The 27693-nt window shown below is 42.8% G+C and overlaps 1 protein-coding gene across 9 annotated transcripts in view; it reads left to right on the top strand.

Annotated features, from left to right (window-relative positions):
- TNIK (TRAF2 and NCK interacting kinase) overlaps positions 1 to 27693 on the top strand; it is a 360673-nt gene that overhangs the window by 258656 nt on the left and 74324 nt on the right. For 5 of the 9 annotated variants that reach the window (XM_036242364.1, XM_036242363.1, XM_036242360.1 and 2 more), the window contains exons 13-15: positions 21470 to 21580; positions 22429 to 22515; positions 23597 to 23785. In XM_036242364.1, coding sequence (XP_036098257.1) covers positions 21470 to 21580; positions 22429 to 22515; positions 23597 to 23785 — 387 coding nt within the window. The remainder of the gene's footprint in view (positions 1 to 21469; positions 21581 to 22428; positions 22516 to 23596; positions 23786 to 27693) is intronic. The other 4 variants (XM_036242368.1, XM_036242367.1, XM_036242362.1 and 1 more) reach the window with 1 other exon arrangement.

Genomic DNA, 27693 nt, shown 5'->3' with positions numbered 1-27693 from the left:
AGTCCACAGTTAGACTTGCAAATTTTACATCACTGTGGTCAGGTAGACTTGTGTAGGCATGCTGGGAAATACATTTCCATTTCCAAATGAAGGCCCTTCAGATGCCCTGTTGGTGGCACAGAGCTGTGTAGGTGATAGCCTTTGTCTTCCTCAGTGATCTCAGATGTCACCTCCTACCAGAACTTTCTTTTTTTTTTTTTTTTTATCCTCCCATTTTTTGTTCAGGTAGAGTGGGAGGAAGAGAGAGGAACAGAGAGAGAGAGAAACATCGATGTGAAAGGAACACATCGAGTGGCTGCCACCCGCACAACCAACCAGGGCCGGGGACAAACTGCAACCGAGGTACGTGCCCTTAGCGGGAACCGAACCCGGGTCTCTCTGTACCGCAGGCTGACGCTCTAACCGCTGAGCCAAACTGGCCAGGGCTTTTTTTTTTTTTCCTACCAGAACTTTCTAAGAAATCCCTGCATGTCCTTTGCTATTTATGGGCAACCATGAGGATTTGGCTATGTTCTAAATCAGTATATGTGTATTCTTAGAAGGAATTCATACACTGAATGTAGTCATCTACCAGTTTGTGAAAGGACATGGCTCCCAGCCAGTTAAATGGTGGGTACAAGACTCTCAGCCTGTGACCAATGATAAAGTACAATTTATAGCTAAGTTCCATGAACTTGATTAAACCCAGTTCAGATGCATGAATCCAGCATCAGTGAGACAAAGCATGGAGAGGGCCACTTCTATTTTTACTCAGTTCAATAAAATGTTTTATTACTTAGCCTAGACAAAGAATGACTTATTTTATTTCCTACTACAGAGCTAGGGGCCAGGAGGTATTGGGACGACCACTCTGGTCATCTTTGCAGACACTGACCTTGGGCAGAAGATTTGTGAGATGCCTGATTCTGCTCAAGGGTTTGAGATGATATCAGTGATTTATATATATTTTTTCAACTTGCAAAGGGCCTTTTCTCCCTTCCTTTTGGAAAGAGTATATTTAAGTCACAGGAATGAATCAAACTGACCCCAGGAGCACCAACTTGCTCCATGGTAGTAAGTTTTATCCTGTGCTAAGATTTTAAGCCACCTGGGTCTCCCTCATTGCCCTTCAAGACCATCTGACATTGTCCGGTGATAAAACAACCAGTTCTACCTAACAGATATTATACTGCTTTGGTTCTATTGCCTGAATGTTTTAATTTTTTTAAAGAAATACTGCCAGTATCATATTGGCCAGTAAGAGTGGAGCCTGATGTACAAAATGAGAGACTGGCCGTCTAAGAAGTGAGTTCCCTCTAAGCCTCTAACTTTTCATGGTGAGTGACTGAGGCTTTCAAGGACATTGCGCTCAACTTTTTTTAAGTGTACAGTAGAATTAAAACCTTTTTTCTATTCCTGTAGGCAGGCATTTAACAAATTTAGTGAGTGCCTGCCTCCTCTCTGCAGGCATTATGCAGGACACTGGGAATGCAGTCTGCCTATGTAAAGGCTGGGTGTGTGAGGGAAACGGGCATTAGCAAATATTCACCCAAATAATCATTCATTATCATTGCCAGGGTGATACGGTGGAGAAGAATACCCACTGAGGGCATGCTCCATGGCGGTGAGAGCCGAGCCTGGCTTGGAGGCATGTTGACTGGGGTCCGGCTGAAGGCTGTTGGGCAGGGAAGCCAAGGCTCAGTCTTGCACAGCTTCTTAGGCCAAGTTAAAGAGTGTTGAATTTTACTCTAAGAACAGTGGAAGAACATTCACGTGTGTGAACCAGGAGACTACGGTCAGAGCTGCAGTTTTCGAATGCAATGTTGGCTGTTGCAAGGAGAGTGATTGGAGGGAGCACGAGTGGGTGGGAGAGACAAGTTAGCCCCGGCCTGAGAGGGTGGTGCTTTGGGTGGATTGAGAAAAGTGGACACATTTGAGACAGAGGCAGCCTGTAGAACATGCAAGGCATGTTGGCTAGACCCGAGATGGAAAGCAGGCACGCACGGAAGGGTCCCGGCATCGGACTGAGCATCCAGGTGGAGGACCAGGACTGGGAGCCGGAGAATAAGACCAGCTTGGAACATAGTGAGTTTAAGATGCCTGTGAGGCGACTAATGGTGATGCCAATAATGCAGATGGATTATGTAGATACAGCCCTAGAACAGGGGTGAATGAGGGGAAAGACGGGAATTTTTGGTTATGAGAGTGGAAGTATACATTGAGAAGGGAAGTATACATTGAGAAAGTCTGAGCCTGAGCTCTGAGAAGTCGGGGCAGGGGAGGAGAAGCCAGCAAAGAAGGCTCCGAGGACAGAGAAGGAACACCAGGAAATTCTGTTGCAAAGAAAATCAAGGATTCGCGCATAAGGACAAAGTTAAAGGGGTCAGCTCTGTAGCCTGCTGCCCGAAGGTCAAGTGCAATAGCAGCATCCTTTACTTTCAATAACGAACATTATATTTTTAAAAATAGTGTTTGCCCTGGCAGGGTGGTACAGTTGGTTGAAATGTCGTCCCAAGCACCAAAAGGTTGTGGGTTCAAACCCCAGTCAGAGCACATATTGGAGGCAACCAACCGATGTTTCTCTCTCACATCAATATTTCTCTCTTTCTCCCTTCCTCTCGCTCCAAAAATCAATGGAAAGAACATATCCTTGGGTGAGAATGTAAAAAACAAACAAACAGTTTTTATGTGGTACTCTTTAGAAATGCATTCATTTCCTCTTTGTTTTGGAGGAAGAGAATTACTTGCTCAGGAAGTCAGATCTGGTTTTGAAGTGGAAAGTCGTCAATTTGAATTTGAGGGCCACAGTGTGCCACCTGCGAGCCCTGGGCGTTCCCAGAGTCTCCCCACACCCCGACTTCCTGAGCCTCATGTGGAGGCTACCGACAAAGCTTGTTCCCACCACCAAGCTGTTCAGAGGACTGACCAGGAAAGCAGATGTCAAAGAACTTTGTCAACTGCCAGGAGCTGGACAGATCTTGCTTTTGAGGGACTTGTCAACTCCAATATAACTATTACTAACGAGACCCACCTCATGCTTCTATTGACAGAACTTTGATTAATTACGTTCGCATCCATTTGTGGTCAGCTTCTGCTCACATTCTCTTTCAGCATTTGTTTTCACTCAGGGTGGCCAGGCCAGTCTCCTGGGAAGATGTGCCAGCTGGAGCCCAAGCCCCGAGAAGCCACCGTGTGTGAGGTTACTCTCTGGAACCTGAGTAGTTTCTCCCAGATGCTCTTAGACCAAAAAAAGTAAAGGGAGGGCAAAGAAGGGTCAGAGGAAAGGTGCATATCTCTTTAAGAGTGGTACGTACAGGCCTGGCCGGTTTGGCTCAGTGGTTAGAGCATCCACCCGCGGTCCAGAGAGACCGGGGTTCGGTTCCCGCTGGGGTCACTACCTCGGTTGCAGTTTGTCCCCGCCCCGGTTGGGGACATGTGGGTGGCAACCAGTCGATGTGTCTCTCTCACATCGATGTTTCTCTCTCTCTCTCTTCCTCTCTCTCCCTCTCGTTCTATGCAAAAATGTCCTTGGGTGAGCATTAAAAAATAAAATAAAATAAAAAAGAGTGACATGTACAGGACAACATAGTGAAGCTCTTGAAAGTCTCAGGAGCACAGAGCTTTTGGGGACATTCTCTTGAGAGTAGTATCTTGGCTAGTAGTTATTTTCCTTAATAGATAGAATTTTTTTTAACTTTCTGGTGCCTCAGATTCCTCATTAGTACAACTAGAAATAGCAATAACACTTACCCCCCTGGGCTGTTGCGAGGATTAAATGCGTTAACTCACAGAAAGCCTTAGAATAGCACCAATGCTTAGAAGACACTTAGTTTTAGTTGTGATTATTATTGGAGTTGGGTGCCTTTGGCTGACGTCAGAGGTATAACTTCCAAAAGTCCACATCTTTTCATATGCAGCAGTAAAACCCTCTTGAATTTATTAAAATAAAATGTACCAACAGGGAAGCTTTTATCTATGCCTTGGGAAGAATATTTGTTATAATACTAGCAGGAATTCAGTTATGTCATTAAGGGGAAAAAAGATGTCATTAGTTTTAAATGGCAGGTTAGCAGATCACTGTAGAGGCAAAGCACACCAGGTTGGAAGCTGTGGAGACCAAGGCGTCATTCGAGCTATGTGGTCTTGGGCAAATTGCTTACCCCCTCTGAGCTCAGCTTCCTTACATACACAATTAAGATACTGTTTACTTTGCGGGATGGTTGTGAGCAGTAAACAGAATCATATATACAGAAATCTTGGCACCATGCCTGACACAGGAATGGGTCGGCATCATTGGGACAACTTTTTTGTCATTGTAGAACTGATGATTCCAAAGTTGTTATTTTTCATTTGTTTTCTAAATAGATAGCATTTCCCATTTCCTGCCTTTCTTGGTTCTCTAGTGTACCTTCCCTGTTTACTATAAAACCCGGACTTTTCTATCCCTTTTGGAGGGCCCTTCCCTGAGAGCACCCCTCTTCCTGTATCTTGCTGGGGTGTCGATCTGCTGTTAACTTGGCAGGCAGTCCTGGCTGGCAACACATCTTCATCCTCCTGGGTGTACCTCATTTAGAAGGATCAAATGCCACCTGGGAAGGTCTCCTCTCCCCAGCCACGCCCCAGGTGACCTTCCCCTAGAGTACTCTGCTTTTTGATGGACTCTCTTACCAGTATTTCTTGCCGTCATTTCCAAAACCATATAATTATAATCCCTTTACTGCAAGTGGTTGCATCGAGTCTTGTGTCCCAGCAGTACCTAAATTCAACCTATAGGAAGATAGAATTCTTGTGATGTCTGAGCAGTAAATTCTGGCAATCAGGAACACAGTACATTACAAGTGACCCCTTCACCAAGAAGGTAGAAGCAAGGTAGTCAAGAGTATATAAAGTAAGAAACTGTCTGGATTTGAATCCAGCTTCTCCACTTACTGCCTTTGTTAGCCTGGGCAAGACGTGACTTCCCTCTGCCTCAGTTTGCCCATTAATAGAATGAGATAGTGATAGTTGTAAGGAGTAAATGAGTTAATACATACAAAGCACTTAGAACAGTACCCGGCACCCAGTAAGTATGGGAATAAATTCCAGAAGAGAGCTGCACAGGAGGGAAAACCTTTCCTCTTTCTATCTGCCTTGACCTTGCTGCTCTGAGCCGCCTCCTTTCAGGGTGAGGCCTCGGAGCTGAATGCAGCCTCAGCAGGCTCGGGGGGGCAGAGCAGGAGACGGGACGTGAGTGGGGCTTTGCGCCAGGGCAGCCTCCGCCCACGGGACCACATTCCCAGGGCCTCGGCAGAAGAAAGCACCGTGAGCAAGAATAACTCCCCCCTTTTCAGGTCCCGGAGTGTTCCTTCATCGGCACTGCTGACAGATGGTGTTTAATTCATTTAATCATTAACTGTAGGCGTCCTAATGTGTGCTGTAGGTGGTGGCCCCTGGTGGGGGCAGAGCAGCCCTTTATTCCTGGATGCCGTTAGCATCGGCACAAAGACTGCATGCCTTCTAGCTGGGCTTTAGCTCTATTATTTCGACAACTGAACAGAAATTATGAAACAGCTGGGAGCCAGGCAGACAAACGGGATGCTCATTGTCCCAGCGGCCTGCCACGGGCCTCTGGCAATGGTCTGCGGTGGCACATGCGTGTATATCACACTTGTGATGCAGGGGCTGTGTGGTGTACATGGATGCATGGAACCCTGTCTCTCAGTGGATCCCAGAAGGGCAGCTTGTCCTACCTTAACCAGCTGTGTTACGGGAGGTGGGGCTGCGTGGTCACCTGGATCCTTGATGGGAGGGGTTTCCTGCCAAGGTGAGGGAGTTGGGCTGAAATTCTTATACTGATACTTCAAATCCTCTTGCCCAGATCCCTTCCCATACTTTCAAGGAATGGGAAAGATATGCTAGTATTTTATACGTACAGCTTTTCATACTGGAAGAGAACATAAGACAGTTGCTGACTGTAGGTGGGCAGCAGGTGTGGCTTTTCCATGACGACGTGCAACAGGCATTACGGACCTGCCTTCCACTGTCTGGGCTCTTTCGTGGAACCTCTTTCTATCACATCTGGTCCGCATGTCTTGTGTGTCATAGTCATTGTTCTTAGTTGTTCCTAACCACAGAACTATGGAAACAAATACTTTCACAGAAAGTATTATTTCTCACATTTAAATCTAATTGTTTTCGTTTCACTCTTCTTTTCTTCAGTGAGTAGTTTTATAGACTCGTAGAGGTTGGGGAACATAAGGGACCTCAAAAGGGATCCAAGCCACTTCTTCTTTTAAAGCAAAAATCCCCTTGACAATATTCCTCAGAGTCATTTAGCCTGATTAACATATAATCTTTGCTTATACTTTTAGAGGTTTGATGTAGCATATTCTATTTTTGAGCAACTTAGCCTGTTATTGATTCGAGTCCTTGTGAATTCTTGCATTAATACACATTATGCCAAAGAACTAAATGTCTTGCACATCAGCCCCCAAAGTATGGGAAGGCAGTGATAATGTTCCCCAAAATCCCCTGTTCCTGCAACCTTTCCACATATGATATAATATAGCATCTTTAGTAACCACCCAGATTTGCAGGGTGGCCCTCTCTGTAGACACTGTACTAATAAACTGGCTTATAATGGGCTGGTTTTCATAGGACTTAATCTAGAGTCTCATATTAAGGCTTCCAAACAGTGGCAGAAGGAATTTAGGAGTTACATATGCCCTTGACTTTTACACTAACCTGCAGAGTCATAGGTGCTCAGCATGTCCATTGGGCCACTCTTGCTCCTCTGTACCAATCCCAGGAAAACCTGGGTAGCCGTTCTCCCTGGGGAAACTGTTGTGGCTCAGGGATAATAAGGAGCTTGTGAATAATTGCATGGACTGGCATCCGTAGAAGACACAGGACCAGAAATTTTCATTAAGCCTCCTTGCAGCTCAGTCTGTTGAGGACTTTCTATGACAAAGACCAGCTGGGCACACACGTACTCAGACAGTGCTTAGCCATGGGGCTGCTTGCTGTTCAAAAGTTGGCCAGGGAGTTCAGAGGAGGAGTTTAGGCAGTCAATGTCCAGGAAAGCTCATAATGAGTAGGTTGGATGGTTTATCTTGAATAGCATAAAGAGGGAAAAAAGAAAAGAATGAGGTCTAGGGAGCCTGTCCAGCTTCCTTAATGGTTCACTTATTACTTTTTCTGTGAAGAAAGATAGGTAACAAAGGGAAGATAGAAAAAGAAAAAAAATGGCCCTGAAAAAGCATAAGACAACATCTTTCGCCTGGTATGTGTAAGTGTCTCAACCAGCTTCTTCCGAATCCATAGAGACAGCATGTCAAGAGCCAGACAGAGTGTCGTCCTAGCTTTGCACTTACCAACTGAGTGAACTTGGGCAAGCTATTGGCCTGTGTGTACCTTGGTTTCCTCATCTGCCAAGTTGGGATCATGACAATAGTCTGTGCCTAAAAGCGCTGTGGTAAGAACTGAGTTAATATGAGTAAAGGGCGTAAGACAGTGTCTGACATCAGAGGGGGCACAACATAAGTGTTTGTTTGTGTTATCGACGATTATTACGATCGTTTGTTATTCTGATTACGTCATTGTGTAGTGAATTCACAGGTGCCAGACTGCTTCACCATCACCCTCATGTTCTTCCTATAAAGAAACATTTGGAATCCATTTTAGTTTCAAGGAGTCATGCCCTTGCCCTGCCATGGTTGGTTTGCCATGGTCTTTCCAAAACTGAAACCCTAGCAAATGTTAAATTGTGCAAATGAAATGCCCATACGCTCTGAAGCTTGTACAGAGCAGTCCTGCTTCAGTGAGGGGTTGATTCAAAAGACCACACTGCGTTCTTTCATTCTGCATGTCTTTGGACAGAGAGCCCCTGAGTGGAAGGGATGGTTTGAGGTTCTACCTAAGGAGCCCGACTGAATCCCACACCAGCAGCTTGTCCTCTGCAGGCTGACCCGTGTCCTCCATGGTCAGTGGGGTCCCCTCCCATCACTTCCAGGAGGTCACCAGGATGAAAATGAAGAGGAGCTCTCTAAGAGCACATTCTAAGAGACGTCTGCTTCATTTCACTTCTCATTCTGAATTGTTAGTAGATTTTTGCCTTGTGATGAGGCACATCCTTGCTTAGACTCTAGACTGAACAGACCTATGAGATCATCTCATCTATCCCCTCATTGACAGTTGGGTTAAGGTGATTTATTCAAGGTCACAAAACATTCAGTGATGTGTTAAACAAATATGTATTGAGTCTGTGTGGTCTGCAGTGTTTGTTTTGGTGGGAGAGCGAGACTAGAACCTAGTCGTCTTATTTCTCATCCAGTGCTCGTTCCTCTGCGCCCTTTGCCTTTCTTACCTATCCCTGACCCATGACATGTCACGTGGCAGCTGTGGGATATTAATTCTCAGGTGTGTTTGTTACCTGTATATCTACATAGTGGGAAACGTGATGCATCTAAATAGACCCAGGGCCCCAAATCTTTACACTAAGGCATCTTATTTTCTCACAATCTACCAAAGGTCATGAGAACAAGACTCGAATTCAATCTGAACATTTGTAAGTAGGTAAAAGCAGCTGTGTGTCCCATTTGGAGTTGCGTGAGGCTGTGGAAGGAAGTGCCGATGGTGACAGGAGAAACGGGCATCTGTTGCCGGCCCCTCCCCGCGCTCTGCTGGACTTCCCACCGCATCTCCAGCTGACAGAAGTGTCCCGGCCGCTCGGGCTGGGAGCATAGGCTGTGGCGTGGACAGAGCACGGAGTCAGGTGGGCCTGGGCTTGCTCCCAAGCTCCACCATTTCCAGCTGTGAGACATGGAACACTTTACTTAACTTCTCTGAGCCTCAATGTGTTTATCTATAAAATGGGAATAATAATAATAAACTCTGTTGTCACTTTGTGGGATTAAATGAGCTGAAGCACGTCAGTCACCCTGCCCAGCAAATACCTGGCACTCACAGACAGTGCCCAGTATGATGATTTGTATTCATTCCTTGATTTCCCCCTAACTTACCATGTGGCCCTTGACAAGGCATTAAACCTTCCTGAGAGTCTGTAAAAGAAAGAAAATAAAAAATGACATTTGTCCCACTTATCTCACAGGGCTATCATGAGGCTCTAATTGGAACAATCTATGGTGAATTACTTGTTTAGGTTTAAGAAAACTATACATAGAGATTATAATACTGTTTCTTTTTCCAAAAGATTCTGTATCCTTAGAATGATGCACGTAGCCATATGTGCTCTGGTCCACGCGCTATCTTTATGAGTAGAAAGGAGACTGTTATGTTTTCCTTTAGGTCACAGCCGGCTCTGTGTGTGCTCTGGTACCTCACTTTAACCAGCTCTGCACTGGCAGGATCAGAGAGATCGGTCCCCACTGCTGTGAAAACAACGTTCACCATGTGCTCAGGTGACATAAACAGAGGCGGCATCCTCATCAACAAAGAACCAAATTATGAGTCAACAGTTCTTGTTTATTTTCATTTTGATCTTTCCAAGGAAGATGTTTAGGTTTCAAAAGATGTGGAGAGAAGATTTGTTTTTCATTTCTTTATCAGTGTGGACCATTCTTTATGACCGATCTTCATTCCACAAAGAGGACTTAAGGTAGCTTATAAAGGTGAACACAGCAACTAAAAATAAAATAAATGACACCAATCAGAAAGAATATATGTACCCCTATGTTCATAGCAGCACTATTTACAATAGCTAAGATCTGGAAACAACCCAAGTGTCCATCAGTAGATGAGTCGATAAAAAAGCTGTGGTACATATACACAGTGGAGTACTATGCAACTGTAAGAAAGAAAGATCTCTTATTCTTTGAGATGACATGGAGTGACCTGGAGAGTATTATGCTAAGGGAAACAAGCCAAGCAGAGAAAGATAAATATTACATGATCTCACTTATTTGTGGAATATAATGAACTAAACAAACTGATGAACAAAATCGACCCAGAGACATAGAGGTGGGGTACAGACTGACAAGCCTCAGAGGAGGGGGGTTGGGAGGGGAAGAGATAAACCACAGAACTTATATGCATGTATGCAGGACCAATGGACATGGACAACAAAGCTAGGGATGGGGCTGGGGGGATGGGGAGGAGGGCATAAATGGGGGAAAAGGAGAAACATCTGTAAAAAAAAACAAATTAATAAAAAATAAATAAAAATTAAAAATAAAATAAATGGAAAGCAATGCGAAAATAAAGTAGAAGAGAAAAACAAGATGAGGCCAGGGCAGGGTCCGTTCCCAGGAAGCCAGCACAACGTGGTGACCAGGTGCAGGTGCCCAGGGGGCCACCAGCCTGGTCGGGGAGTCCTAGCAGCTAAGAGAAGAGGCAGACTCTACGGGTTTCATGTTTTCCATCAGATTAAAGTAAACTTGTTACTCAGACAAGCATTCTGAGATCATTGAAAACCTGTACACTCACCTAGTCGTGGTGAGTAGGGCTGTGAATAATGTCTGAGGTGATCTTCCTACCACCAGCACAGCGATTAGCCTTATTTAGCTGTTCTGATAACATTGTGAAATGTAATTTATGGCCTAACGGTTCATCAAAGTCACTTCTACAAGAGCCAGAGCACCCTGTGCGGTTCACACATTTCCGCCAGTTCAACGCCATCTGAAAAAGAACATTTAAAGAAACAAAAGGAGACATGGATGTGGTATACAGACTGCTAAACCTGAGAAGAGGGGCTGGGGGGAGGGAAGAGTTAGACCACAGAACTTATATGCATGCATGTGTAACCATGGACATAGATAACCATGCTGGGGCAGGGGGATCGGGAGGAGGGTGTCAATGTGGTAAAAAGGAGAACCATCTGTAACAAAAATAAATTAATTAATTAAAAATAATAAGAATGAAATAAGTTTTAAAAAAGAAACAAAAGGAAAGAAAAATCAACTCAGTCTTTGTCATGAGCACCCATGAGGATTATTTCTTATAACTTTAACAAGAATTCAATATTTAACAGTTAGGGTGATATTCTTGTGCAAAAATTTGAAGACCTGAAATTCTGCGGTCGATTTGGGATCAATGTATAACTTTTGAGGGTGCCCTGAACAGGGTGCAGGATTATTTTCCTCATTACAATGAACTTACCAGTTCATATACTTGAACCTGCAACCACAAAACCTCCTCCTGGAGGCGGCCAGAGGGGGACACCCATGGGGAGGATCAGACTGTTGTAGAAACAGTCATTCTTTGGGAGCAGCAACAGATTGCAAGAGAGAAGAGAAGACCCTGGACACCGCCACAGAGCAGTGATTTTAGCCTGGAATTATTCGGAGCAAGTATTATCAGTCATCCCCCAACCAGGAAAAAAACAAAGAACTAGGAAATTTATAAGAACCCACTGAATGTCTAATTTTAAGTGATATAACTTTTGGAGATACCTCTAAGAAGCAGTGGATGAAAATAAGTATAATTCCCAGGGCATCTGCCAGGAATTTTATAGGAGATGGTTTAAGCCTTTCTTTTTTAACGGTAGAACCACTGGCATCTTTCTGAATAATTTGAATGAAATTCAGAAATAGTATTCTCCCCTTTTCCAATCCTTCTAGCTAGACTCTTATTCCCTTATTTTTCTTCTGCCTTTCTCTAAGATAGATATTATGCCAGTGCCAACCGTAGGTGGGTCGCTGTTTAGAAGAACATTCTTAGACGTTGTCTGTGCTCAGCATAAAAGAATATTCTGGCCTGGAGGGCTTAGGAGGGCGAAAGGGAGATCTAAGGCTCTGCAAGGCTTTCTCCCCTCTCCTCCTCCCCGGTCTACAGTAGTCACTGCAACAAGTGTCAGTGGTAGCAGGCCCTACATTGGGTATAGTGGGAGATAAAAACTGGAGTGGAACAGAGACCCTATCCACAAACGGCTGTCGACCTAGATTGCAGAGTAGGTAAGACACACTCAGATGACCATAATATGAGGTACAATGTCATGTAACCTGTACATACTAATAGGAATGTTCATGCCGCCGCAGACATGTAGGGGGATACTGTGTTGTCTTCATTTGCTCCAAGTTTTTTACTCAATTCAGATCAACAGAATCTTCTGTGCACCTTCTAGGTGCCAGGCCCCAAGTGAGGGGTTGGGGGGTCCGCCGGGATCAAGCCTCAAAGAGCTGCTTCTAAAGAGTCATCAGAGTTTTGTACAGGTGTCTGCTTGAGGCCCAGGACTTGGTCTGTCTGTTACATGTTTTGGTATGTCCCCTCAAACAGCACAGTGCCCAGGAGGAGAGAGAGCAAACATTTTTTCCTGGAAAGGCATTAACATGGAGACACAGCCCCTAGAAACTGGCAAGGTGCCCTGAGAAGGTTGGGGAAGTGATTTATTTTTCCAGCCCGCCACAGGAACCAAAGCCCTGGCAGATGCCTCCCTGAGCTAGCAGCTGATCCGATGAGATCGTATTAATTACTAGTCACTTTTGAGTGTCTTTCTCAGAAACTACGAGTACTTAGAAAGCCCACCCTCTTGAATTGCCATCAATACTGTGCACACCTTGCACAGGGACCTGAGTGGCATGTAATTATAAAACAGTATTGATTCCTATCAAAAAGGTTGAAAATGTACAAATCCTTCACATAAAAATCAGCTAAATCTTCCCAAAGCTTGATTAATTATTTTTCCTTAAGAAAGAAACCAATGGTGGGAGTAAAAACCTTGAAATGTTAGCTAAATTAGAGCTATTTCCTGCCAGGAGCCAGGTCTGTACACATAATTATTTTATTCTCTGTGCTGACATTGATTTTCTTTGGTTGAGGGTTGGAAATAACTCTCTGTTTTGGGTCTGTAATCCAAATTATTCAGCCAGTTCCCAGGATGATGTTTTCTACTCGCATCTTCCTGTTATGTTTTCTGTAAAATAATAATCATACGTCTGGAACTTGACTCGTCCCTGTCCCTGTCATTCCCTTCCCTAAATCTGCTTTTTCTCTTCTATCACACCATCTGCCACACTCCTCGGCCAGAAGCATCACTCGCCTCACCCACCCCGTACTCACTCAATTGCCTATTTTATTTTGGCCCAATTCTAATTTCTACTTTTAAGTTGGCACCCACTGCAGTCCTGTTAAAATCACTGAAAACCTGGGTGGGTTTTCACGTTTCTTCCTTGTGGCTGCATCCATCCTCAGTGGCGGTTACGGCCGTGGCCTCCCCGCCTCTGCTCCCTCATCGGTGCCCTGGCATGTGCGCTGCGCTGCGGTTTCTGGTCTTACCCCCTCCCGAACGTGCAGGTCTGCTCAGGACATTTGATGGCACATAGTTCTCCAGAGGCTCCCCATCGCCTGCACTCTAAGGTGGACCAGTGATTGTTGCTCTGGACGTGATAGATGTTGAGTTTCAAAAGATGAAGCCTATCTCCCAAGGATGGGGAGACAGCAGCCCGGAGGATTTCAGGCGGCAGCCCCATGAGAAAGGCCCCCTCATTCTGGGCTTCCATGGAGGTTTTGTTTTTTTTAATTTTTTTTTTTTTTTTTTATCATCCTCACCTGAGGACATTTTTCCATTTTTTGTTCAGGTAGAGTAGGAGAGAGAGGAACAGAGAGAAACATTGATGTGAAAGGGACACATCGAGTGGCTGCCACCCGCACAACCAACCAGGGCCGGGGACAAACTGCAACCGAGGTACACGCCCTTAGCGGGAACCGAACCCGGGTCTCTCCGGACCGCAGGCCGATGCTCTAACCGCTGAGCCAAACCGGCCAGGGCTTCCATGGAGTTCTGAATACCTGTGGTCACTGGGGCTGTGACGGAGCTTTTGTACTAGAAAGCTGTTCCCGGGTTGTGCAGAGCCGGCTTGTCGGCAGGATACAGTCACAGAGTAACTCATGTTTCCTCAGCCAGGCAGGGGACTGTTGTTGAGAATATTGCAAGAGAATGGACCCCCTGAGAGGTCCCTGCAAACCTAGTATTTGAGGAGGAAGACATCCTAATGCCAGTACCGGGCTCTGACACAAGGGAAGGGCCTGTGGCATTTCTCTAACGGGGTGCTAAATGGCATGGGGCATGGGAAATACTTTGTAATGTGTGACTATCCTGAGTACTTCAGGATGTGTGGTATCCCTGGCCTCTCATGCTAGATGACAGGCATGTCCCTTGGCCACTGGGACAACCAGAAACCTCCCGCATTCCCCACCCACTCCGAACGCTCCAGGGACCGGGAACAGTACTGTCCCTAGCTGAGAATCATTGGCTGCTATGACTACTGAGATGATCCTCGTTCCAGAGTACAGTGAAGAGTCGGATTAATGTGTCCTCTTTCTGTCACTCCTGTGGCCTCTTCACCTTTTTTGTTTAATTGGGCTCTAATTGGAATCTCATTTCTTGATGTTCAAATCAAGCTCCACCACTTATTGGGTTTGACCTTGAGTGTTGGCATGGCCTTAAACAATTATTTAATCTCTCCAGGCCTCCGACTTCTCATATAAAATGGAGGATAATAATAATAATACCTGCCTCAGAAGGTTTTTGTGAAGATCAAATAAGATAAAGCATGCAAAGTGCATACCACACTATCCACTGTTGGAGATGTGGTCGCTGGATGAGATGATGGTGGTTCCTGAGCTTAAGGGTCTTACTTGAGTAAGAAGTTGACATTAGAACTTAAAGTGAATACTCGAGAAAGTAAAGAAAGGCAGCACGGTGTATCAGAAAGGGTAGTGGACTGGGCGGGAATCAATAAATTCTATTGTACCCTCAGCCATTAATCATGGTCGTGTCACCTCTCTGGTCTTTGCTTTCTGTAGCTATGACGTATTTGCCTTATGTGGTGTCAGAAAGACTGAATGACACGAGCGTCGTGAATGTGCTTTAAAATCTATAGAGTCTCATAAACAGTTTGATAAGATGTAATGAGCAACTAAGTATGCCTTGGTGTTTCTACCCCTGATGTGAAAACCCTCATTAGCCTATTGGTAGAATGTTAATGGGAACTTCTCCGGAGAGACATATAAAGCATAGAGTCCACTTGCATGGTAAATAGCGAGGTGTCTGTGTGACACTAAACTGCTCTCTGTGACCTCATTCTTTTTTTTTTAACTTTCAATAGTATTATTTTTTTTAATTTGTACTAATTTCTTGTTGTTACAGATGTTTCTTCTTTTTCCCTCCTAGATACTCCTTCCAATCCCCCTCCCCCATCAGCATTGTTGTCTATATCCATTGGCTATGCATACACGTATGCATATAAGTTCTTTGGTTTATCTCACCCCTTTCACCCACCCCCTCCTCTGAGGTTTGTCAGTCTGAACCATACTCCTTTCTATGTCTCTGGGTCTATTATATTCATCAGCTATTTTGTTCATTATATTCCACAGATAAATGAGATCATGTGGTATTTGTCTTTCTCTGATTGGCTGATTTCGCTTAGCATAATACTCTCCAGTTTCCTCCATGTCATCTCAAAGGACAAGAGATCTCTCTTTCTGACAGCTGCATAGTGTTCCATTGTGTATATGTACCACAGCTTTTTTATCCATTTGTCTACTGATGGACACTTGGGCTGTTTCCAGATCTTAGCTATTGTAAATAGTGCTGCTATGAACATGGGGGTACATATATTCTTTCTGATTGGTGTTTCAGGCATCTTAGGGTATATTTCTAGAAGTGGGATCACTGGGTCAAATGACAGTTCAATTTCTAACTTTTTGAGGAAACACCATATTGTTTTCCATAGTGGCTGCATCAGTCTGCATTCCCACCAGCAGTGCACTAGGGTCCCCTTTTCTCCACACCCTCGCCAACACTTGCTGTTTGATGATTTGTTGATGGCAATCATTCTGACAGGTGTGAGGTGATGCCTCATAGTTGTTTTAATTTGCATCTTTCTAATGATTAGTGGCACTGAGCATTTCTTCATATGTCTCTTGTCCATTTGTACGTCCTATTTGGAGAGCTGTCTATTTAGGTCCTCTGCCCATTTTTTAATTGGGTTCTTTGTCTTCCTTTTGTTGAGTTGTATGAGCACTCTATATATTTTGGAAAATAACTCCTTATCTGATGTATTATTGGCAATTATGTTCTCCAATACACTGGGTTCTTTTTCCATTTTGATGGTTCTTGCTTCTGCTGTGCAGAAGCTTTTTAGTTTGATGTAGTCCCATGTGTTCATGTTTTCCTTTGTTTCTCTGGCCTTAGGCGTTGTACCAGTGAAAATTCTGCTGCATGTGATGTCTGAAATTTTGTTGCCTACATTTTCTTCTAGGATTTTTATGGATTCACAAGTCACATTTAAGTCTTTTATCCATCATGAGTTTATTCACGTGTGTGGTGTAAGTTGATGGTCTAGTTTTATTTTTTTGCATGTAGCTGTCTAATTTTCCCAGCACCATTTATTAAAGAGGGTATCTTGACTTCATTGTATGCCCTTGCCACTTTGTCAAATATTAATTGAGCATAATGTCTTGGGTCAATTTCCAGGTTCTCTGTTCTGTTCCATTGATCTATATGCCTGTTCTTGTGCCAGTACCAGGCAGTTTTGATTGCAGTGGCTTTGCCGTGTAACCTAATATCCGGTATTGTGATCCCTCCTACTTTGTTCTTCTTTTTAAAGATTGCTGTAGCTATTCAGGGTCTTTTTTGTTTCTATATAAACTTTTGAAGTATTTGTTCCAGTTCTGTGAAATATGTCAATGATATTTTAATGTGAATTATATTCAATCTATATTAAATTTTTTTGTTTATCTTCACCCAAGGACATTTGTCCATTTTTTGTTCAGATAGAGTGGGAGGGAGAGAGAGGAAGAGAGAGAAAGACCGACATGAAAGGGACACATCGAGTCGTTGCCTCCTGCATGACCCAACCAGGGCCGGAGACAAACTTTAACCAAGGTATGTGCCTTTAGCAGCAACCAAACCCAGGTCTCTCTAGACCACAGGAAACACTCTAACCACTGAGCCAAACTGGCCAGGGAAATTGTATTGAATCTATAGATTGCTTTGGGTAGTATGGACATTTTAATAATGTTAATTCTTCCAAACCATGAATAAGGTATATGCTTCTACTTTTTTATATCTTCCTCTATTTCTTTTTTCAATGTCCTGTAGTTTTCTGCAAATAGGTCCTTTACTTCTTTAGTTAAGTTTATTCCTAGGTATCTTAATTTTTTGCCGCAACAGTCAATGGGAGTTGTTTAGTTTCTCTTTTTGTGAGTTCATTATTGATGTATACGAATGCTGTCAATTTCTTAATTTTGTATCCTGCTACCTTGTCAAATATGTTTATTAAATCTAGTAGATTTTTGATGGAGTCTTAAGAATTTTCTATTTACAGTATCATTTCATCTGCAAATAATGACAGTTTCACTTCCTCCTTTCCAATTTGGATGCCTTTTATGTTTTCTTCATGTCTAATTGCTGTGGCTAAGACTTCCATTACTATGTTAAATGAGAGTGGCAAAAGTGGGCATCCTTGTCTTGTTCCTGTTCTTAAGGAAAATGCTCTTAGTTTTTGCCCATTGAATCTAATGCTGGCTATAGGTCTTTCATATATGGCCTTTATTATGTCGAGATAGGATCCCTCTATTCTCACATTGCTGAGCGTTTTTATCAGAACTGGGTGCTGGATTTTGTCTAATGCTTTTTCAGCATCTATTGATATGATCATGTGGATTTTATCTTTCTTTTTGTTTATGTGGTATACCACATTTATTGATTTGCAAATATTGGACCAGCCTTGTATTTCTGGGATGAATCCCACTTGGTCATGGTGAATAATTTTTTTAAAGTATTGCTGGATCTGATTTGCTAATATTTTGTCAAGGATTTGGCATTTATGTTCATCAGGGATATTGGCCTGTAGTTTTCTTTCTTTGTAGTGTCTTTATCTGGTTTTGGAATTAGAATTATGCTGGCCTCATAAAACGAGTTTGGAAGTCTTCCTTCTTGAATTTTTTTGGAATAGTTTGAGGAGAATGGGTGTTAATTCTTCTCTGAATGTTCGGTAAAACTCCCCCATGAAGCCGTCTGGGCCCAGGCTTTTGTTTGCTGGGAGTCTTGATTACATCTTCAATTTCCTTCATTGTTATTGGTCTATTCAAGTTTTTGTCTCTTCCCGATTCAGTTTTAGGAGACTATGTGTTTTTAGAAATTTGTCCAGTTTTCCGGCGTATAATTGTTCTTAGTATTTGTTAATGATCCTTTGTATTTCTGTGGTGTTTGTTGTCACTTCTCCACTTTCGTTTCTGATTTTGTTTATTTGGGTCCTCTCTCTTTATTTCTTGGTGAGTCTAGCTAAGGGTCCATCAATCTTGTTGATCTTTTCAAAGAACCAGCTCTTTGTTTCAATTATCTCTTGAGTTGTTTTTTTAGTCTCTATGTTGTTTATTTCTGCTCTGATCTTTACTCTTTCTTTATTTCTACTTGCTCTGGGTTTTTCTTTTTGTTTGCTTTCTAGTTCTTTAAGTTGTGAGATTAGATAGTCAATTAGAAAATTTTCTTGTTTCTTGAGGTAGGCCTGTAGTGCTATGAACTTCCCTCTCAGAACTGCTTTCGCTGCATCCCATAGATTTTGTGTTGTTGTTTGTTCATTTTCATTGGTTTCCAGGAAGTTTTTTATTTCTTCCTTGATTTCCTTGATAACCCAGTCATTGTTTAATAACATGCTATTCAGCTTCCATATGTTCAAATGTTTTCATGTGTTTTTGTTGTAACTGATTTCTAATTTCATGCCACTGTGATCTGAGAAGATGGTTGATATGATTTCAATCTTCTTGAACTTGTAGATTTAGTTTGTGTCCTAACATGTGATCTATCTTTGAGAATGTCCCATGTGCACTTGAGAAGAATGTGAATTCTGCAGTTTTGAGGTGTGATTCTCTTTAGATATCTATTAAATCTGTTTGATCTAGTGCATCATTTAGAGTCTCTGTTTCCTTGCTTAATTTTTGTCTAGAGGATCTATCCTGTGATGTCAGTGGGGTGTTGAAGTATCTTGTTATGATTGTATTGCTGTTGATTTCTCCTTTGAAGTCCTCCAGAAGTTTTTAAATATATTTTGGTGCTCCTGTATTGGGTGCATTTATGTTTACCAAGGTTATATTTTTCTGTGGGATAGATACTTTCAATATTATGTAGTGGCCTTCTTTGTCTCTAGTTATGGCCTTCATTTTAAAGTCTTATTTTATCAGATATGAATATTGCTACCCCAGGTCTTTTTTTCTTTCCTTTTGCTTGGAAGATTTTTTCCATCCCTTCATTTTTAACCTATGTTAAAATAGGGTCTCTTGTAAACAATATATATATGAGTCATGCTTTCTTATCCAATAAGCTAATCTGGGTCTTTTGATTGGAGCACTTAATCCATTTACATTTAAGGTTATTATTGATATACACTTATTTATTGCCATTTTTGTTTATTATGGTTATATTTTTCTTCCTATTTCTTCTACTAATTGTAGCAGTCCTTTTAACATTTCTTGCAGTGCTGTTTTGGTGCTAATATATTCCCTTAGCCATTTTTTTTTTTCTGGGAAGCTCTTTATTTGACCTTCTATTTTGATTGAGAGCCTTAGTGGGTAGAGTAGTCTTGGATTCAGATCCTTGTTTTTCATTACCTTGATTACTTTATGCCATTCCCTTCTGGCCTGTAGTGTTTCTATTGAGAAGTCAGCTGACAGCCTTATGAGGCTCCTTTGTAGATAACCTCTTGCTTATCTCTTGCCGCCTTTAGGATCCTCTCTTTGTCTTTAATTTTTGGCATTTTAATTATTATGTGTCTTAATGTAGGCCTGTTTGAGTTCTTCTTAATTGGGGCTTTCTTTGTTTCTTATAGTTGTTTGCCTTTTTTCTTCACCAAGTTAAGGAAGTTTTCTGTCACTATTTCTTCAAATATATCTCTTACCCTTGCTCATTTTCTTATTTATCTGGAATTCCTATGATGTGGATGTTGTTATGTTCCAGTTGTCCCACAGTTCTCTTAAGCTGTCTTCCTGTTTCTTAATTTTTTTTTTTTTTGGTTCTCTGATTGGGTGATTTTTTTCTACCCTGTCTTCTAATTCACTGATCTGGTCCTTGGCTTCCTCTACTCTGCTGGTTATTCCTTCCAATGTGTTCTTTATTTCTGCTATGTTATTCTTCATTTCCAATTGGTTGGTTTTCAATGTTTCTATATCTTTACTCATGGTGCTGAGCTCTTTATTCATGCTGTTGAGCTTCCTCAAGATCATGGCTCTGAACTCTACTTCTGATAACTTGCTTAACTGCATTTCATTTATTTCTTCTTCAGTAGAGTTCTCTTGTTCTTGAATTTGGGATTTGTTTCTTTGTTTCACCATTTTGGCTGTCTCAGGGGTTTTGGAGCCTACCAAATTTTCCCTGTGGGTGTTGGTGTTCTGCTGTTTGTGGCTCCCTCTACTGGGTTTGGATGAGCCCGGGAGGACCCACTTTAAACACCACTGTCAAGTCTAACTTTTCCAGGTGGATTTGCAAGCCCAGGAAATGTTCAGTTATCCTCTAATTTTTTTTGCCTGGAGGCTATTATTCTCAGTTACTTGATGAGACTTGGGTTGTAACCCTCAACTGAATGAAAAAATCCCTCCGGTGTTCAGAGTAAGAGGATTTCCAGTGGGTTGGGCAGATGCTTGCTGGCTGTTAATGAGCCTCAATTTGCATTTCTCTGGCCCAGCTAGATGGTGTTAAATTCTTGAGGGAAGGTCTGTTGCTTCTCCCTGGGGTTCTGGGAAGGGGCTCTTTGAGTAAAATGGCTATTGTCCTGTAAGGGAGTGATTCAGCACAAAACTCCCATTGCCCTCCCAGCTCTCCAAGCTCTTGAGTTTCCACACAATTTTAGTTTAGTCCACCCACCCTCTGCTGGAGCCCAAGGTAAGTGGCTGTAGCTATTTTAGTGCTCTGGCCTGATCCTCTGCGCTGTGAAGCTGACTTGGAATTTTAACCCCAAGGGAGCTACTCACAGCTAAAAAAGCTGCTGTCCGTGGGCTCCAAGCCCACCCTCTCACGCCTCCACAGTTCCTACCAAGCTCAACTTAGTGTCCTCTTTCTGTTCCTGGTTATACAGGTCCTCTCTAGCTGTTTTTGTATTGGTTTTTCTCAATGATTTGTCTTTATTTCAGTTGTTATTCCATTTTGGTCTTGGGGAGATGGTCTGTGTAGCTTCTATTCACTCCACTGACATTTTGGAATCTCTACTTTTGATATTATTTTGTATTGGTTTCAGGTGTACAGCATAGTAGTTAGACAATTATGTACTTTACAAAGTGTTTTTCTCCATATTTTCAGTAACTATGGTTATCATGATATATTGACTATATTCACTATGCTGTACTGTACATCCCTGTGACTATTTTGTAACTACCAAATATGCTTCTTACCTCATTCTTGCCAACATGTCCCCCAATAACACAGGAGAGAAAGAGACTTCGGGCATGTAGGCACCTCTCATTAAGAGCGCACACGTGCAGTTCTGCATTTTTCCCTACTAGTTTTCCGACATCCTCCAGTTGTGTTCAGTTCCTTCACGATTGTCTGCATATTGCCCCACAGCAACAGAGGCGAGAGAAGGAGATGCGGAAGCAGCAGGAGCGGGAGCAGCGCCGGCACTACGAGGAGCAGATGCGCCGGGAGGAGGAGAGGAGACGCGCGGAACACGAGCAGGTACGGCCACAGCCAGGGAGCCCCACAAATGGCCCCAGGGTGAACTCCAGCACCAGCTGGGCTGTGGGTCACCTTCTCTTAGGACTGCTCAGTTGAAGCAGGTTTTTGTTCTTTCTCAAGCAACTATTCTCACCTATTCAAGAAATCAAATGCACAAGCTTGGCAATGTCTACTCATTCAACCTTGCTTCTTACCCCGGCCCAACTCCCCTGACACACCTTGATCTTCTGACTTTCCCAGCCCGGGGTGTCTGCTTTGAAGGTAGCACTGAAGCATGATAAACAAGCCACGTCCTACTCTTTCATTGCTTCAGAAGAGTTTCTCTACTTAGGCTATCTCTGGTCTCCATGACTTTGAGCCACTGATGCAGGCCCCTCTCTCTTTGGTAGAACCACATTCTGACAGCACAGTAAAACTCGGCAGGGCGGTTCCGTTACAAAGACAGTGCACAATGGCCTTCAACAATTATTTTAACCCTGCTGCCTGCCCAGGCACCTCCACACTTTATAGCATTGTTAATTCCAGGTAGCCTGTAAAGAGGGAATCTGTAATGAAAAGCTTTAAAATGTAGCGGGGTTTATTAAAACCAAATAGCCACAGCAAAGCCCTGAGTCATCTGGCCAGCCATAGCAGGTAGCCGGCTTGTGCTTTTGACTGCATTGAAATGCTTCTACTTTGGTGCGGCACACTTTTCCTGTATTGCGAGGTGGTGTCTGGGTATTTTTTTTTCTCCCTCCTTCCTTTCACACTTTACTTGGCAGCTCTTGTCACCTTTGAAATTACCGGTTCTTTTTCTCTCTCTTTCTCTCTTTGTGTTCCTCTGAATTCTCTGCTGCCTACCTCTCCAGGAGTACATCAGGCGACAGTTAGAGGAGGAGCAGAGACAGTTAGAGATCTTGCAGCAACAGCTACTGCATGAACAAGCTCTACTTCTGGTAATGGGAAAGCCAAGAGTCAGCTGACCTGCTCTGTGTTCATCATATGTGTGTGCACATGAGTGTGTGTGCGTATGGGTGGTGCACGTGTGTGTGTGTGTGTTTGTCCACCTAACATGCCAGTCCAGAAGAGGAGATCCTTTAAGCTTCATGGACCCCAAAAATTGCATAGAAACTTCATACTTTTCCTGACCCAGTTTTCTGAGTCTCAATATATTTAACACACTTGTTATGTATTCTTTATTAACTCCCATCTATCTGTAAAATGTTAACATGAATCCAGCCTTATTATAAATTTAGACTAGTTTTGAGACTCACTGTGTTTATTGCAGAGTGATTTTTAAGGTCATTGGCAACATGCTAGAATATAATCACAGCAAAATGCACTTCTCCATAAGAACCCTCGGCTCTGCAGTCATATTTCATTTGCAGGCTATTAGTTTTACCCTTATGATGGGAACATTTTGTGTTTCCTACTCATACAGATTCCACTTGAAGTACTTTTTATTATTATTGCAGTGCTCTCCAAATGAGCATCTTGGTGTCTTTTTTTTTCTATCTGAGCTTTTTATTCAGTGGCACTATGTTGTTTAGCTTGTACATAAGCTTGCTGATGGCTTTTGTTGATCCAAGTTCTGTTAAATGATGAGTTAGGCAATGTCTTTAGCTACTCTTTCAGTTTTGTACTTAATTGTACATATTTGAGTGGCCTAATTACTAAATCAGGAAGTAGATGGCTCCTTATAGGGGCTGTGTACTGACCATCCAAATGTCCTCATTATTGCCACTTTCCTGGTTGTAATTCACCAAGGATAAGTCACTTTGCAATGGGCCATGTTCTGTAGGGATTGCCATTAAAGCAGTAGTGTTTTCATTAGATGCCACATTCTGTGTAGATGTTAAGCCACAGCTGTAGCTTGTCTCTGTGGCCCATCCTGATATCCTCCTGTAGTTCTGTCATTACTGAGGTCCTTTGTGACTTAGCATCACATTGACTCCATCACATGCTTAGCTGGTACTGGCCAGTGGTTTCTGTAGGCTGATTTGGCCTTTCTTTGCTGCTCTTTCCTAACCTGGACAGGAATATAAGCGCAAACAACTGGAAGAACAGAGACAAGCAGAAAGACTGCAGAGACAGCTAAAGCAAGAGAGAGACTACTTGGTTTCCCTTCAGCATCAGCGGCAGGAGCAGAGGCCTGTGGAGAAGAAGCCACTGTACCATTACAAAGAGGGGATGAGTCCGAGTGAGAAACCAGCATGGGCCAAGGAGGTAAGTGAGCAAACAGGTGTAACCACGCCCTGTTGACCAGGCTTTTGGCTATAATGAGTTCATCCAGTAAAGCGGAGAGTCAAACTAGTGCTATGAATCTAGGGAATAATTCATAGTAAGGCATGCACGCTTTGCTTCTGGAAGAGGCATAACATTATTTCTGTAGCGAAATGGCAAGTCACCTTACCTTTTTTTTTTTTAATCTTTGTGAATGCAGAGGATTTTTGTAAATAAAAAAAGAAAGTAGAAAAATCATTTTCCATATTAGAGTCCAATTGAGTTTGTAGCATGAGGGTTTTTAGTGACCTTTTCCATGGAATTATATGACCTAGGATGTCAGGAATTCTAGGTAAAATTATTTCCCATCCATACCTAGACCCTGAAAGTGATCATTAGTATTGTCACTAACACTCCCTTGTTCTTTGGTGGTACCAGTGGACACACAGTAACCTCAGACTTATGGCTGTGGTATCCACTTCCAGGGTCAGAGGTCATTTGTTTTGCAAATACTTCCAAAGTATTGGTCTTTTCTTGGCTCAGCTACGGAAGGATTTTCAGGAACTTGACTCTGTGATGAGCTGTTTAGAAATCTTATTAATAACTTTTGGGATGGTAACCCAACAGTTAAAAAATGGTGATGACCACATGAATAAAGCAAACAAGCAAAATAATAACTCCAGTCAAGATCAACAACTCTTCTAGGGAATCACGGTGTCACCTCGAGTGTGTAACACCCTGGTTTTCAACTCTATCCTTATTTATGACACCTTTTGATTTCCTTTATTTTCTTGTGAGGGTAGCTCATCATTTCAAAGGATGTTGGCATTATTTTTACTTTGTTCTAATATCTTCGGGTATTTATAGCTAGAGCATATTTCAAGTTATCTAGACTATAATATTACTGGAACTAGATTTCTTACAAAAGATCCTAATTTTATAAAATTTTTCTTTTTTATTATTTTCTTTTTATGTTTCTATTCTCTTACGTATGTATAGAAAATGCTTGAAATGATGTTGTCCTAATATTAATGACAGTTGTTTATGGGAGAAAGAAACTACAAGGTTTTTTCTTTAGACATTTTTGTACTTGTATGTATTGCTTAAATCTTCTGTAATGATCATGCACTGTTTTGACAAAAAATAGCTTTTTTCTTTTAAAACTTAAAAAACTAAATTTGTAGAGAAAATAATTCAGTTTGCTGTAAAAAATGTGTTTGATCGTTTTCCCCTTGAGTCTGTGAATATGACTTGCATTTACCTATGTCTGTAACAGCTGCCTCTTTCTCTCAGATCAATAACTCAACTTTGTGATCCCACTCACAGGTGCAGCCGACCCCTTACTAACCCACCTGTTCTTCCAGCTAAGCATAATCCCTATGTTGTTAAACAGCAGTTGACGTGCGTCCTGGCTGGCAGAGACGTGCCACCTCCTTCCACTGCTGAACCACTTTCTAGCCTTGCCAAGTTAAAACCTTTATCTAAACCAGACTCACAGCTCCTTCATAGCAGGTGTTCAGCAGGCTGAAACACTACCTCTACTAAGCTAATGCCAGTAGCACCTGCAGAACTTAATGATTTCAGATGAAGACACCTGTTTGAACATCACTCACAGAAGAAAGATGGACTAGCTTGTCCTACTAGACTTGGTCTTGAAAAACAGCTGAAGCCCCAGGAAGCCTCAAGGACCATAGTGAGGTCTCCAGAGTGATCTTGCCCACAAGGTTGTAGCCCGACGCCAGAATTAGGGTCTAAGGTCATTTGTGTATCCTCTCCCGACATGTCCAAAGTGGTAAGCCCCCAGTTGTCCATTACTGCAATTAAGAAGGGCCTTAGAGATTGTGGACCTCGGTGCAGGAGGGGCATGAATTTATGCATCTTTACAAGTACCTTACCTCCTCTTAGAAGTGCAGCATTGCTAAATGACCTCTCCTTGATGCACAACCACCTGGCCTTCAGTGTTCCTGGCCCCAAGCACGAGATTAGGACAGGGACACCTGCAGATTCCACTGGAGAAGACTGTGATTCTTTGCAAAGCACCCCAGAATTCCTTCTTCCCCCTGTGCAGCTCCTTCATGCACAAATGTGCCCAAAAGGGGGGAAAGACCGGAAGCAGTTTCTACTTCCTTCCTTCTGCCTCTACCCAGCAGGTTCTGATTTGAACTTAACCACTTTACCTTCATTGTTTTCTAGCTACTATTTGTATTAAATGTCCTGGCCTAACCTCTATTCAGAAATAGTGCACAGTTCCTGAACTGTCAGAAGCCGAGGCAATCCTGAGGAGAGTCTTTGCAGACGTCCTCAAGGCGGTTTTCTAGAACCCCTGATTCCTCTGTGCTTCCTGGACAGGCCCTGGCAGAAAGGAACAGAGCAGCTGGGCACACGGACAGCATGCTGTTCATCAGCCCTGCCGATGCGTGTTCCCGGGCCATCCAAAGTCTGGGCCCCCTCCGGGGGGGGGACATCTTCCAAGGTCCCAGGCTGCCCCAGCATCTGGTGCTCTTCCTTTGGGCTTCATGCACTTCTAGACATGCGGGAACATTCTTCTGGGATCTCACATTTAGTCCCGTCCTCCTGGGTGTGGTTAACACAGTCCAGCTTTCAATCAGCCATCAACCTATTCACTAAACACTTCCCACATCTTGGAGTGGGTGTTCATATTTTAGAAGAAAGATAAGCATTTCAATGATAAAATGAGTGGCAGGTGCTAAATTTGGGATTGGAGCAACTGGTGTACAAATAAGAATAAATAATTGTCCATCTTGGTTTGATTCATCATTAGCTTAACACCCATTTCTTAAAATGGGAATAAAAGTAAGTGTGAGGATCCTTATATTCTTAATGTTTCAGTGTTTCTCATGAGCAATGTACAGACTTTTCTCTTGGAGCATTATTTACAGATCTCTTTTCTTATAGCAGGGAGGTAGGTAGGACTCAAAGTAGCCAAACAGTAGCATACATTTCAAAACTTTAGATATGGACAGAACCTCTGGCTCTTAATTATCTTAATTATCAACTGATGGAAAGAACCTGGGTAAAACTCTCTTGAATGTAGAATAAAAGGTACCATTTTTTTTTTTTAAATGCATCCTCTGCCAGGATATAAATTTTGAAAATATTCTCACCAGGAAGGAGTGGGCAGCTGTGCCCATCCCACAGTCCCCTGTGATACCAGGTCTGGGCTTTTTGCCCCATGTGCCACTGAAGATACCACCCCGTCATTTTCTACCCCAGCAGCCTCCTCTGTGATCCACCTTGGTGTTTGTTTTCTAACTCAGCTCCATACCCTCTCATCAAGATGCTGTTTCCTTCTTTGATTACTTTTCCACCCACTGACTTCTCTTCCTTATTCCAATATGACATTATGTCCTTGAAATGTAATGTGGTCATAAGGCCTCTTCCTCTGTGTTTTTGTTTTGTTTTGTGAAACATAAGGCTTCATCACATTTCTCATTACTTCTTTCATCTGTTTGTTGGATGTGGTAAGAACACATAAAAATACTTGATCATTTGCAAATCGTGTTGAGCTCTTCCGCTCTCCTTTTACTGAGGATCTCTCTGTCCTGACTGTCACATTAACTGATTCTCAGACTTTAGCCAGAAAGAAGCATTGATGTGTCTAGGAAGAGGAGGGGTATTCACGGCCCGTTCAAATTCTCTGCCATTTCTGGATTGGGGTGGAAGTCAAGATCTGTTCCGTGAAAACATCAGTGTGATGTTCTGTTAAACATCAGCAATATGTGGGGGTCTTTCTCTTTCTCACTGTCAGTTTGTAAAGGGTGAAGTTTCCTTTTCTTACAATGGAACCGATTCCTTTCCTTACAGTTGTCTGTGTCTGTCTGGACCTGGCTGCCACTGTATGTGCCTTCCTACCCCACCCCCATACTTGTTTTTTGTGGGGTTTTTTTTTG

Source organism: Molossus molossus, unplaced genomic scaffold (genome assembly GCF_014108415.1).
Source record: "Molossus molossus isolate mMolMol1 unplaced genomic scaffold, mMolMol1.p scaffold_m16_p_5, whole genome shotgun sequence".
Classification (NCBI taxonomy): Eukaryota; Metazoa; Chordata; class Mammalia; order Chiroptera; family Molossidae; genus Molossus; species Molossus molossus.
The sequence above is the reverse complement of the archived record's forward strand: the minus strand, read 5'-3'. Positions and strand labels throughout refer to the sequence as shown.